The 13067-nt window shown below is 37.2% G+C and overlaps 1 protein-coding gene across 1 annotated transcript in view; it reads right to left on the reverse strand.

Moving 5' to 3' along the window:
• LOC136836404 (piggyBac transposable element-derived protein 4-like) overlaps positions 1-13067 on the reverse strand; it is a 155031-nt gene that overhangs the window by 53448 nt on the left and 88516 nt on the right. The window contains exon 2 of the mRNA XM_067100611.1: positions 586-710. Coding sequence (XP_066956712.1) covers positions 586-710 — 125 coding nt within the window. The remainder of the gene's footprint in view (positions 1-585; positions 711-13067) is intronic.

Genomic DNA, 13067 nt, shown 5'->3' on the forward strand with positions numbered 1-13067 from the left:
GTGTTTGCGTGTGTGCGCGCGCGCGTGTGACGTCCGAGGCCATGACACTTGGAAACTAAGAAAGAATATGTGTATTCTTTGAGGATTGTTCGTAATAATGTACTGCAACGATCTGGTTTTAGTGATGTACCATGATGCTTTTGCAGTGTGAGATTGTATTTCGGTATGCTTTTGTTTGTGTACTCGATGCCCTTTGATATTTGCATGTGTCATATCGTCTAGTCGGTGCTTTTGTTTCTCTGTGCATCCTATGAAGTTACAGATTATGTCTCATGTGAGGTAACAACGATGGAACCGCAGATAAGGAACAACAGTGCATCAGTAATGGAGCATTAATGTTTATTACACGCTTTTATTTAACCCGACTTCTGTGTCTGTGTGTCTGTTTGGGTCAAAACTTGTAACTCAATTATCGACTTGTGCTCTTCGTCCGATGGACTTGAAATTTTGCATGGTTACTCAATCCCGGTGACAATACAACCTTACATGATCAGCAGGTCAGCAGTGGCCTCTAGTGACCATACAGTACCTCTCCCAGTATCTCAGGATTTGTATGGAGAGAATAACTCTTGGGATTTTTCATACCTTCTTTGACTTTGGCAGACTGATTTAATATTTCTACGGATTTTTCAAACCTTCGTTGGCTCGACTGGATATCACGTTCAATTTCGTTAGCTACCATCATAAATCGGTTCCAATTTCTGTCAAAACTAGAAAGTATAAAATAAAAAATAAAAAAATATGCTTTTATTAAAATGCACTAAAAAGTCAAAAATAATTTTTTGAGACACAACAGGATTTTCCTACAATTAATCATGTCTACAAAAATAAAAACGTGGGCTCCAAACGTGGAAGGAAATGCTACAAGAAAAGAAATAATTTTTTTTTTTTTATTTCATGTAGCATTTCCTTCCATATTTGGCACCCACGCTTTTATTTTTGTAGACATGATTAATTGTAAGAAAATCCTGGTGTTTCAAAAAATTATTTTTTACTTTTTAGCATATTTTACTGAAAGCGTGTTGAAAAATTTTTGTTATACTCTTTTTATATTTAAAATGTTCTCAATTGCTCTTTTGCTGATGATGATTGGATTTTGTGAAGTGATTTGCTTGGTGTTTGAACGTGTGAATCTCCACTGCGATTTAATTGTGATGTATGTTGTTGGCTTTGTAATTTCTCATCGGAAAATAACGGAAATAAAATAAAAATTAAAAGCCTAAGAGTTCCTCTGTACTTAGGTATTTATAAATGTGGCGGGAAAAGCTGATACTGACATGCTCTGATGTTGAAGTTAAAACTCATAATATTTAGCGTAGTTGTCCTGCGTCATTTGCAGGAACTATATTTGTATCCTATTCAGAGAGGGGTTCTTAAAGTGACCTTCAGTTTTGAGAGCAAGATTTTTTTATTTTTTAAATCGTTAGCTTTTGCCCTTTTAAAATGATGTGCATTGTATTGAAATAGTAAATTTTTTTACCATAGCTGTGTAACAGTACATTATCGAAATAGGTTGAGATTTAGAAGAGTTGCCTAGTTTGAGCCTGTGCTCTCAGTCATTGAAAATAGAGTGTTTGCAATTGTTTTATGGTTTCTTTAGCAAAGAGGCTTTCAAAATGGAAGGTCATGCCATACATGGCGCGTTGATTCGTCAGGAATGCAAAGTGGTTATCTGCCAACAACTGTGTCTCCTCAGTGTTGTGTCATGCCGCTCTATAGAACGGTTCTGGCATTTCCGTTTTGGAAAAGTGGCGTAACCTTTGCATAGTTCGAGCGCTCGAGCGTTTTTTCGTGGTTCTCATGTCCTCATGGTTAGTGATGCGTAATAATACAAGTGTAAATATAGGGACAGTTGTCTGCATCGTTGTATACATGTTAAAATATACAGATTGATAGCTATGTTTGAGAGGATAGTGGTATTCATTTTTTTTTGTAGCAGTTCTTGTATAATAACCTCATCAATCTTTTACACCAAGTAGCTGCCCTTCATTTATCTGTTTTGATATTCGTAGTGGTAGATATGTAATAATGTGCTTACAGTTATTTCCAATAATGTGTTTTTTCCTCTAATGTCCCACATCATAAGCTACCCTTTTTTTTTTTTATTCAGTTATCCACACAGATGGTTCATCAGCAATGCATCAAACACCCTTATGCATGCTACTTTATAACATATATGTACTACATACATGCAACATGTGTCAATATATATACACTTCCATAAAGGAGAGTTGGCTCAACAATGCCGTCAGACGAACCCGTCTTGACCTCCATTAATAACAAATGATGTCACATCCTAATTCTTGTGCTTACATTATGCTACATTTCTGGCTTCATTGCGTGATTCAACTCTTTCTCTCGTGTTTCCATTGTCAGGTGAATTTACTCCAAAATACTGGAAGGAATCTCCCGTTTCTATTCAGTCTTCCATCTTGACGGTTACCCTTCCTCGCATTTGCCCTTAACCTTTTCTTCTATCAAACTCTCAGAAGAATCTGCAGGTTTTTTCTCACTATCTCCAATCAGGTATTCCACGCACCATTCACAACTCATTCCTCTGCAACAACTTTGCACCTTCGTCGATTGTCACTTGTTTGTGTCGTTAGTGCACCTTCCATGGTGCACTGTAGATATTACTAAATGGGCCTAGCTGCATCCACTTTTTAGCCATTTTCTTTACCTCTGTTCCTTTTTCCTTTCTTCAGTCTTGCTGCCCAACCTCTCGAACGATTACTTCTTAGTGCGCCATATCCACCTTTCGATCCTTGAGCGCCGAATTGCTGAAAGTACCCAGCGCTTGGCTTGACAGCATAAATTTCATAAAATCAGATCATATTATCGCTTGTCAGACTTCTTGCATCGCCCCATCCATAAAGATATTGTACAGCCACGGAGACTTAACATACACTTGTCTCAAATCCACTTTTACACCAGTTGGTCATCCTCTGGTCTATATGTTCTAACACGGATTGCTCATAAAAATGTTTAATCACGGGGCAACACATTTTCAATACCATATATGCTCAACACCTTACATTACACATAGCCTCTGTTGATTATATCATCACTGTTTTCTAGGTCCATAGATCCCCAGCAGGTTTTATTTCCTCATTTTTAAACTTCTCGCCTGGTTGTTTCATAACAACACTGCTCCACACACCGCCTTAGTTGTGCAAAACCGCGCCGTTCTTTCTTATCAGACATTTTGTTATAGTGGTATGTTTGACTGTCACTTAAAATTTAACCATAAAGTTCCCTGGTCAGTTAAGTAATGCTATAGCCCTGTAGCTCTTACAGTAGCCTGCATTATCTTCCCTTTATACATTGCGGCAACTATTCCTCTCACCTAATCCCTTGGAAATTTTTCCACTGTTTTAACCCTTCTTAAATAATTTTGCTGCCTCGTCTTTTCCCTCCCTTGAAGCAAATGTTTTCCAGAAGAAAATACCCTTTCTACTTGATTTTCTATTTGTTATTTTATTCTTCTTTTACTATTTGTTACAGTAAAAGAGTTTATTCTTCATATATATATATATATATATATATATATATATATATATATATATAAATCATAACACACAATCATTGTGTTTCTGACTGGATATGTTTATATTGAAATAACGCCCTCAATACCTGAGAGACCTATCCTGATATATATATATATATATATATATATATATATATATATATATATATATATATATATATATATATATATATATATGTTTGTGTGTGTGTTGTGTGTTTGTGTGTGTAATGTATATATAAATATTGAAATTATATATATATATATATATATATATATATATATATATATATATATATATATATATATATATATATATATATATATATATATATATATGTGTGTATATATATATTATATTTTGATAATTTCATTCATCTATCAGCGCGCAGCATCCTTATCACAAGGCGCTACGCCGTAGCGTACTGTAGGTCACCTAATCCCCTATGGACTCTGTCATCATTGCACTTGAAATGCATCTGTGAGGTCTTGACCCCGGTGCAGCTCAGGTTACGCACGTTGAGCGGTGAATTAGTGATGGACAGTTGCATTAGACGACTTTTTCATTACATCCCTCTGTCCTGTTTGGTTTGGGCGGTTGCTGCGCCCCTCTCCAATCGGTATCTCCAGTGCGCTTATGTAAGGCACGCTTGCTTGGATTTTTATAGAATTTTTCGTCAACTTTCAAACGATGAATAATTTCGCAAGGATGTCGGAAAGATTGTGCAGCGAAGCCAACACTTTTGAGAGCCCTCCGACCCCCACCCCACCTACGAGGGGGTGGGGAGAGAGGCTTTCTGCGATACCCAATCGCTGATGTGAGTAACGTAAGGAGGTTCTGAAATTGCTTCCAGATGACCCGTCATCTCACCTAATCATTTTTCGCACGCATTATATGTCTTTATTCGTCGCAGATTATTTGCATGTATGTCTCCAGCGCTGTCTTTTAACAGGTTCATACAAAAAAAAAAAAAAACAGTTGCTCAAGTTTTCTGTTGTGGCAGTGGGTCAAGTGTCTAATGATGACAGCAGCAGCAGCAGCAGCTTGTATATGGTGGCGTAGTGAGACAGAAGCTCGAGAAAAATTATCCATTGTTTGTTGCGCAGTCATCTGCGAAGTTTTGCCTTTCATTAACTTATGAGCTATTTTACTGCACCTGTTTATTTATTTATTTATTTTTTTTTGCATTTCGATACGCATAGCTTACAGTGATTGACACGCAGATTATGTCGTAGTTCCTAAGTATATTGTGATGTCATTTAGAAGGTTGTTATGCAACTCAAATTTTATTTACTTATAAATTTTCATTTGGAACTATTAAGGTTTGGGAGTCATAGGGTAGCTATTTGTATTCAAGCGTGCAATGAGGTGCAGTCTACACCTAATGTGTGCATATTTATATATGTATGCATATTCTCTATTCATGCACTTCGAACGTAGGAGAAATGGTTGAGAAGAGAGTTGTTAGGTGGCATTTTGATGTAGTTTAGATGTAGGAGTAAACTAGTGAATGTAATAATCAGGAGGAGGAGGCGAGTAGTATTTTTGATTGGTCTAAGCCGAAGGAATTTTCTGAGAGATGGGTAGTGTTCGGAATGATGCAGATGATGTGATACAGAGATGAGCAGTTTAGCGAAATAGAGTATTTAAGTTTCTAGCTTGATTCAAGAGCTTAAAAGGGATAAAAACAGAGAAATCTGGGAGACGGTGAGATAATGTCGAAATGTTTTTGGGAGGTTGTGAGCAAGGGTCGTTATGAGAAAAGATTGTAAGGAAAAGGTGTGAACGCAGAGAGGAACGTTGAAGATTTTAGTTACAAACAGAGAAATTCTGTCGGAAGGGTATGAGATTTTGGATCCATGAGGGAATACTGTGAAGGGCTTTTGAATCTAGTTAATGTAAGAGAGCCAGAACTGAGTCATGTTAGGGTTAAATAATTAATAAACGAATGAAAATCTGAGGTTGTGAAATGGATGGCGATTTGAGGGCTAAAGTTTGGGGCTAAGGAAGGTTGGTGTATGCTAGATAGGATTGAGAAAATGGTGAAAGGAACATCCTTTTCAGTAAGCAAAAGAGGATTAAGAGTTATCGGAACATATATTTGCTTAGAGCACCGAAAAGCGTGACGAGACACTTGATATGGAAAGTGCAATGTGTAATTTACGCTAGAATTAGAGTGTGGATTAACTATTCTGAAAAAGATGTTAAACAAGTTTGAAAACAAAGGAAATTTCTGAACTTGACATTCTTGGACCCGTGAGATATTTAAAGGTTGAATACGGTAAATAAATGTTCTGTATTTTCTAGCTCCATATATACCTTCATTCTTATATTTTATTATTTTTTAAAAGTATCTCTGCGAGGCTCGCGCATACAAGCGAGGGAATAATACCCTATTAATGGTAACTGCTTGTAAAATATCTAACAGGCCTAGACTTACGGTATCATTATTATACGGTGCGTTTTTATATGAGTGAGAGAGCGAGTTTTACCCATACCAGATTTACTTGCAGATAGGTATTGTTTGTAAGTTATTGAAATGTCTGTAATATATATATATATATATATATATATATATATATATATATATATATATATATATATATATATATATATATATATATATAGAGAGAGAGAGAGAGAGAGAGAGAGAGAGAGAGAGAGAGAGAGAGAGAGAGAGAGAGAGAGAGAGTGTAGTGTTTGTGTATCTTCTGTAATTTGTTTATTCCTTATGCATGTCTTTGCTTTATTTTTGTTTATGTTTATATAGTATCTGACACAAACCAGTACAGTATCAGCAGTGTATATCTGATTTTGTTCGTTCTTTTGGTTAATTATCGTATCATGAGTATCACTTGTTATTAATTGAAAGATGACTTACTCTAATTGTTAGTTGAAACAGTATTGTCTAAATGTTAACTATTAGACCTGCAAAACTGTTGTTAATTATTTATGGTTTTAATATTTTTATTGTATTTATCATTGGAATTTTTAATTTTTCAGGTATGTAGTGATCATGATGCATGACTGTCGAAACGTCCATTAAGCCTTACATTCAGCCTCGGACCTTGGAATTATCAGCGTCCCGAACAACTGAAAAAATCATTATGTGAGTGGAAAGTATAAGCAAGCTGCATATCAACAGTCGTCTGGTTAATGTTCAGAATGACATTTATGGAAAAGAGAAAGCAGTGTTTCCGTGCCCTGGAGAAAGGTGGGGAGAGTATGGGTGGTAAGACGAATTACTGTTGATTCGATCCTCTCGAGAAGAAACTCATTCATGAAAGCACTTCATATCTGATAAACTCTCTAAACAGCTGTGGATACCAACACCAGTGAAGCATTGGTCATCTCTTTCATTTTCTGTTACTCTAAAATCCATTCTTCCGAAGAAGTGGTAATTTTTACCGTTTCATATAAGGCGAAAATCTAGGCCACTTAATCTTTGTGGCCTCGTGAACTGGAGTGGGAAGTAGTATCTTGCATTTTATGTGCACAGTGTAGTTCTGGCCTAATTCACACATTGTAGAAATTCAGGGACGAGAGGATGCGACACTTTAGTCGTAAAAGTTGTGAAACAGATTTAGAGGTCATTTGTCTGCTGTAATTCAAGAATAATGATGATAATCACAACCGAGACATTTTTCGTGATAAGGGTAACAGTTATGGTCATATTTTCTAGAATGGTTATTATGCAGTGTTTATTGCATTCGCTGGTAGCGTTAACCGTCTTTTGAACGCAACGGTTTCCGTTTAAACAACTTTATTTGAGGCTGAAAGACAGGTCAGCGTTTCCTCCTTGACTCTGTGGTTGAAGGGTAATTTGGCTGTGACCCGTGTCTTTGTGTTTCTGTTGAGCAACTCCTTGCTTGTTAAAACGGCTTACATACGATGTGTATTATTAGGCTCTTTTGATCACGGCGTTTAAATGTTTAAAAGCTCTCTATAATAACCCGATGTCTTGGTGTTCTAATGCTCTTTGACTTATCATATTTGATGTTTTAAATGTCGTCGAATCTCGAGGTTTAAATGGCATAAAACTCATCATAATCCAATGTTTATACATTCTCAAGTCTTTAACCGTAATGTTTAGTGGTTATAAATATATTTTCGTTTTGATATTCCGATCTTCTAAATATCCTTGTCTCCAAATGTTTACAATCAGATAATCTAAAGCTCTCCTACCTTGATGTTTACTTTAGGTATCGTTTCTGAGGCACCTAAACGGGTAAGAGGATCTGAGGAAGCTCTTATTAACCCGATGCCTGCATGATCTAAATAATTTGCACCTAGATTTTTAATTGTCTTAAAACCTTTGCAAACTGATGGCTGGATGCCTTATACTTGTTTGTATCCCGATTCCGTAAAGCGCTTTTAAATCGGTTATTTATAATACTAAAGTCTTGTAATTCTGTGTTTAACCGACGAAGCGTCCATGCAAATAAGTCTTAGTTTTGTGTAAAATCAGTGACGTCGGAAGAATGAATGATTCAGTATCGAATTTTAAGAAAAAGCATGGATATAGTAAACAAATTGAAGATTATTATAATCTGTGAAACCACATGGAATGTTTAGTCATTTTGTACTCTCTTCCAATAAGCATATGTATGTAACAGATCTTTGACATTAATATTAATGTTAGAAAAACTAAGAGACAAGAATAATTGGTTTCAAGTAAAACTGTTGAATTTAGAACAATTTTGTGCTCGTACGAGAAGACTGATGATTTTGCCTTAAGAAATGTAGCCTGAGGTCTTCTTGCCCTGTAACAGGATGACAGAAAATACTCACAGGGAACGCCAGCATTTTCCTCTTCTTAACTTAGTGGTTTTAAGTTTCGAAATACTTTCCGTATCCGTTCCTAGCTGGAGCAGCCGTGTTCAATTGTCCTATTTGACCTAATCACGCTTGGCCATTTGTAGACTGCCCCAGCTGTGTATCCCTTTCACCATTTTAACAGCAGCAGACTCGACAAAAGAGAGAGAGAGAGAGAGAGAGAGAGAGAGAGAGAGAGAGAGAGAGAGAGAGAGAGAGAGAGAGAGAGAGAGAGAGAGGCGGGGTATAGTAAGCTGGTGTCACAACAGTAAAGGTCCGGAACTCAGAGATAGAGGGCAGTGGGGTTTCCAAGTATTTGAATGTATTGCAGGGGAGTACCTAGTGATTTGCAGCCTCCCACCCATTTTAAAGGATGGTGGACCCATAAAAAAGGCAAAAGGAAGTTATGCAGTGTGAGCCTTTAATTCAAAGAGGATTGGCTCAAAAAGGCTTACGTGATATCAAGGCGACATGTGAATATCAAGGCGACATGTGAAGGGCTGGCCCTCAAGAATTTGGGTTTGGTCCAAATCTCATGAGTGTAGTAGAGAATTTCAAAATACATTAATGCCCACTGCATCCATACATGTCCATGCAAATGCATGCTTGATTTTGGCAAGATATTATACATACAGTATTTAACAGACTGAACTTTTCGGTAATCTCATTATCATTTAAAAAGAATCATTTTCACCAGTTTTTATTTGTCTTGTCTTTGAGTATATAATTTCTTACTGTATGCCACGTTTGCAACATTGATTTACAGAATATAAAAATAGTTATTTTTCTCCTGACAGATTTTGATTTTATCAAGGCATCCCAGATACCCATTTAGGTTTTCGTTGAATGAAATGTAATGCGGAAGACTTGTAAAATGTCATATGCGTTAAGACTTATGAAGGTAATGGATGTGTTTTGATAAGAGAATTTCGTCTGATTGCATATATGTCTTTATGGAGAGTATGTTAGGAGGCTAGAGTTTAGGTGGGAATCTAGATCCAGTACATGAGCACCGTGCATCAGACTGAGCCCATCATTCTCTGAGTGTAATTCACCGTACATACGTATTTACATTCAAGATAAATTAGGAGTAAGAGAGAGAGAGAGAGAGAGAGAGAGAGAGAGAGAGAGAGAGAGAGAGAGAGAGAGCCATATGATGCTTAGAACTGTCTATAAACATAACAAGTGAATGAATGAATGAATGGAGTGCCAAGTACGTAGTACCAAGGGAACGGCACAGTCGCTGTGAGTCACTCATCCGCTGCAGTTACGTAATTGCTTCATCAGCTAGTGGAAGAGGCTAACATTAAACAAGCATTGATTTTGTTCGGAGATTAAAAAATATGGATATTTGAATGGCGTATGTAAAAGGGAATTGGCTTAAGGATGCGAAGAGGACTCTGGTAGATCAGTAGGATTGTATGTACTAGGTCTGCCTGTCTGTCTGTGAATGTGTGAGTTAAAAACAAGGCCAGTAGTGGGTAGGTTGTGGGGATGTAGGGTTCTTGAGGGGTAGTTTGGTAGATGTTTTTAGGGGGCGGGGACGGAGCGGGTGAAGGGGGATGATGGGGGTAGGGGGTTGGGGGAGGATGGCTCGAGCGTGGGTGTAGTTGAAGTGTTTAGTTGCGACATGACGTTCGTGTAGAGCTGCAGATAGGAGAGAGCTGCGGCATAATTACTTTCTTTGTCTGTGTCTACTTGTGGGGTGTTGGTTATGCTTTGTATGCGATTGTTAGCCCTATTGCGCCTGAGAATAAAGATCATTTAAAGGATTTGTTTGTTATGTCATTAGCCTCATAAAGATTGAAGTTTAGATTCATTATGTATGTATGTATGCTTGCCTTTGATCATCAGACCCCAACAGTCTCCAAAAGTACTTGGAATAAATTATATCCTTTATGAAAGATTTAAGGCTGAATGAACTTATAGTGATCATTTTTAAATTACATTTAGTCACGGTTTGTTAATGTAAGACTGGCGCCGTACATTGTCTAGCAATGAGAAGGGGACGTCTTTGTATGGGCTGCATGGTCTCTTGGCGTAATTAAACAACAGCCTTGTAGTTCAATATGTCATAATAATGAAGTAGGAAATTATACCTTTTAATTTTGTCCACATTACGCTTTTTTTATTTGTTGATATGTCTATTATACAGGTTGTATGAGTGTAAAATGTTTTGTATAGTGAGGTGAAATGCCTCGAAGTACTGTACTGTAAAGTACAAAATAAATAAAATAGGGAAAATCTGGGTGATTCTCTTTACCACAAGGGACCGCTGTAAATTATTTTTGCTTAGAAGAAGTCTTGCCTTGCATAAAGTAAATTTTGGAACTCTTTAGCCACACTTTCTGTCTCCAATCCTTCCTCCCAAAACTCCGAATTGTCCACACTATCCCCTCATCCTTACGACCTCCGTTAACGCTCTCTACGTCCAGGCTCGAAAAACACTGATCCATCTTTTTGCCCGTGCTAAGCCTTTTTCTGAATTCTTTGTACCTCGCGTATATCCTTGCTCTCACACGTCTACGAAAAATATTCAACAGTATTTTCTTCTGTTTTCTCATTCGTATTCAACATTCAAACATCACTTCCACAAAGAAGAGTTGGCTCGGTAATCCCTCGTATATTGCAGCACTTAGTTCCAAAGACGCCTTTTTTTTTTTCCCTTCATCTCTTCAGAGGCTGCCAGCATCTCTGATATATCTACTCCCAGATACTTCCATTTTTCCACCATTCATACTTACAGGTTTCATTCACCCTTTTTATTATACTCTTGTTAATATTCTCTTTTCGACGATTCTTTCTTTCAAACAGTCTTAACCAGACCGTCGTCTGCAAATATGAAACAATTCCACACTCCGTTCACTACTTACCGTATCCCTCAAATTTACAACTACATAATCATGTAGGTACTCTGATATCCCACATTACTTCATTATATTAAGTACCAAGTGAAATATAACACAACTTTGTCTTCGACCAACTTTTACATCAAACCAGAAACTCTCATGTCTACTTAAGTAAACATATAGTTCACTTTGGTCATAAAGCATTCTAACAGCTGTCAGCCCATTTCCATGTACACCATATTTCTTCAGCATCTTCCTTATTGCGTCTATCAGTTCCTTGCACAAAATATCACTATTTTTACTCACAAATGATCTCCACGACAGTTTCATAAAACATTTAGTTAAGTTTAACCCAGCTACCCTTCTTCTTGTCAGGACTAAAACTCCCCCACCCCCCCCCGCGTCAGTCCTCCTGCAACGTGGTTATCTTTTATAGTCAAAACCTAGAATATGGGTCTTTCTGGGAGTGCTTAGTAAAATTATGCTTCTAAAGTATTTCAGTCACCAAGGCATTTTTTCTTTATACGAGGTACATTTCCGTCATCCATTCTTTGCCGCTCTCCAGAGCCGGTCAAGCATTGATAGATGCATCAATTATATATATTATAATGCTAACTGGCATGACTTTCTTGACACACATACAAATATATACATTTATATATAAACTAAATTACATATATATGTATATATAATATGTATATTTATGTGTGTGCTCTCTTTTTATATCTTTTCTATAGTATGTAAACTGTGTGAATGCGTGAAGGTATGACTGCATACTTACACATTTATTTTCGCAGTTCTACCAAACTTTGATTCCAAAAGCAATTGAAGCTACGATCCGTGAGAAGCAAAGTTTTGTGGCTTCTCTCCTTCTGGTACATAATGAGGGGTCACGAAAATCCTCTTGTGACCAAGAGCCGTTGTTGTTATTGTCGTCAAGTTTGAGTCCCACCGTCCATCTAACCCGGGTCTTGTCCCTGTTGCTTTGAAGGGCGAACAAGTTGAGAATTTTTAGTCGTCATCTCAGTCGGCCTTAGTATTGACTGGATAAAAGTTTTATTTCATGAGAGATGTATTAGGCAAAACCGTCGGGCGACTTTGGGATGATTGATGTGGATAACAGAGAGGATAACGAGAGTGAATGGGTGGAATGTCGTCATCATTTTACTACGTACTACGTTAATGGGGGTTACTCTTAAATGTCAGTAGTAATTTGCTGCTGTGAGGTCTCTCAGCCACTTGCATGTTGTCACTGGATTCTGACTCATATTGCAACGATTCTCGTCCCTTGTGATGACTTCGTACGGGAATTTTTGGGGTCGAAGACTATGATTTCATTTAGGCTTCCAAGAGATGCGCCGAACTCTCTCTCTCTCTCTCTCTCTCTCTCTCTCTCTCTCTCTCTCTCTCTCTCTCTCTCTCTCTCTCTCTATATATATATATATATATATATATATATATATATATATATATATATATATATATATATATATATATATATATATATATATATATATGTATGTATGTATGTATGTATGTATGTATGTATATACACTCAGTATGTTGGCCTTTTTCTGTATTAATTAATTAACTTAACTGATGTTATTATCAAGCCATTTGGAAAGTGTTTATTATGGACGTTGTTTATCCCCCTCACCGGCCTGTTAATTTGAAGCAAGTTGTTCTATTTCTCTTTTTCTTTTCGGGTGACGGCGCTTTAGCACCTCTCTCCCCCCCCCCCCCTTGCTCGGGGAGTTGACGTCTTGTGCCGACGAAGACTGAGAGACAATCTGTTTTTTGAGCCGTTGATGGAGGTTGCTGTGGTTGACTGCTCTTGCGGCAGGCCTTGCTGTTTAAGCCATCCTTCTGGAATTAG

The sequence above is a fragment of the Macrobrachium rosenbergii genome, chromosome 4 (assembly GCF_040412425.1).
Source record: "Macrobrachium rosenbergii isolate ZJJX-2024 chromosome 4, ASM4041242v1, whole genome shotgun sequence".
NCBI classification, from domain to species: Eukaryota; Metazoa; Arthropoda; class Malacostraca; order Decapoda; family Palaemonidae; genus Macrobrachium; species Macrobrachium rosenbergii.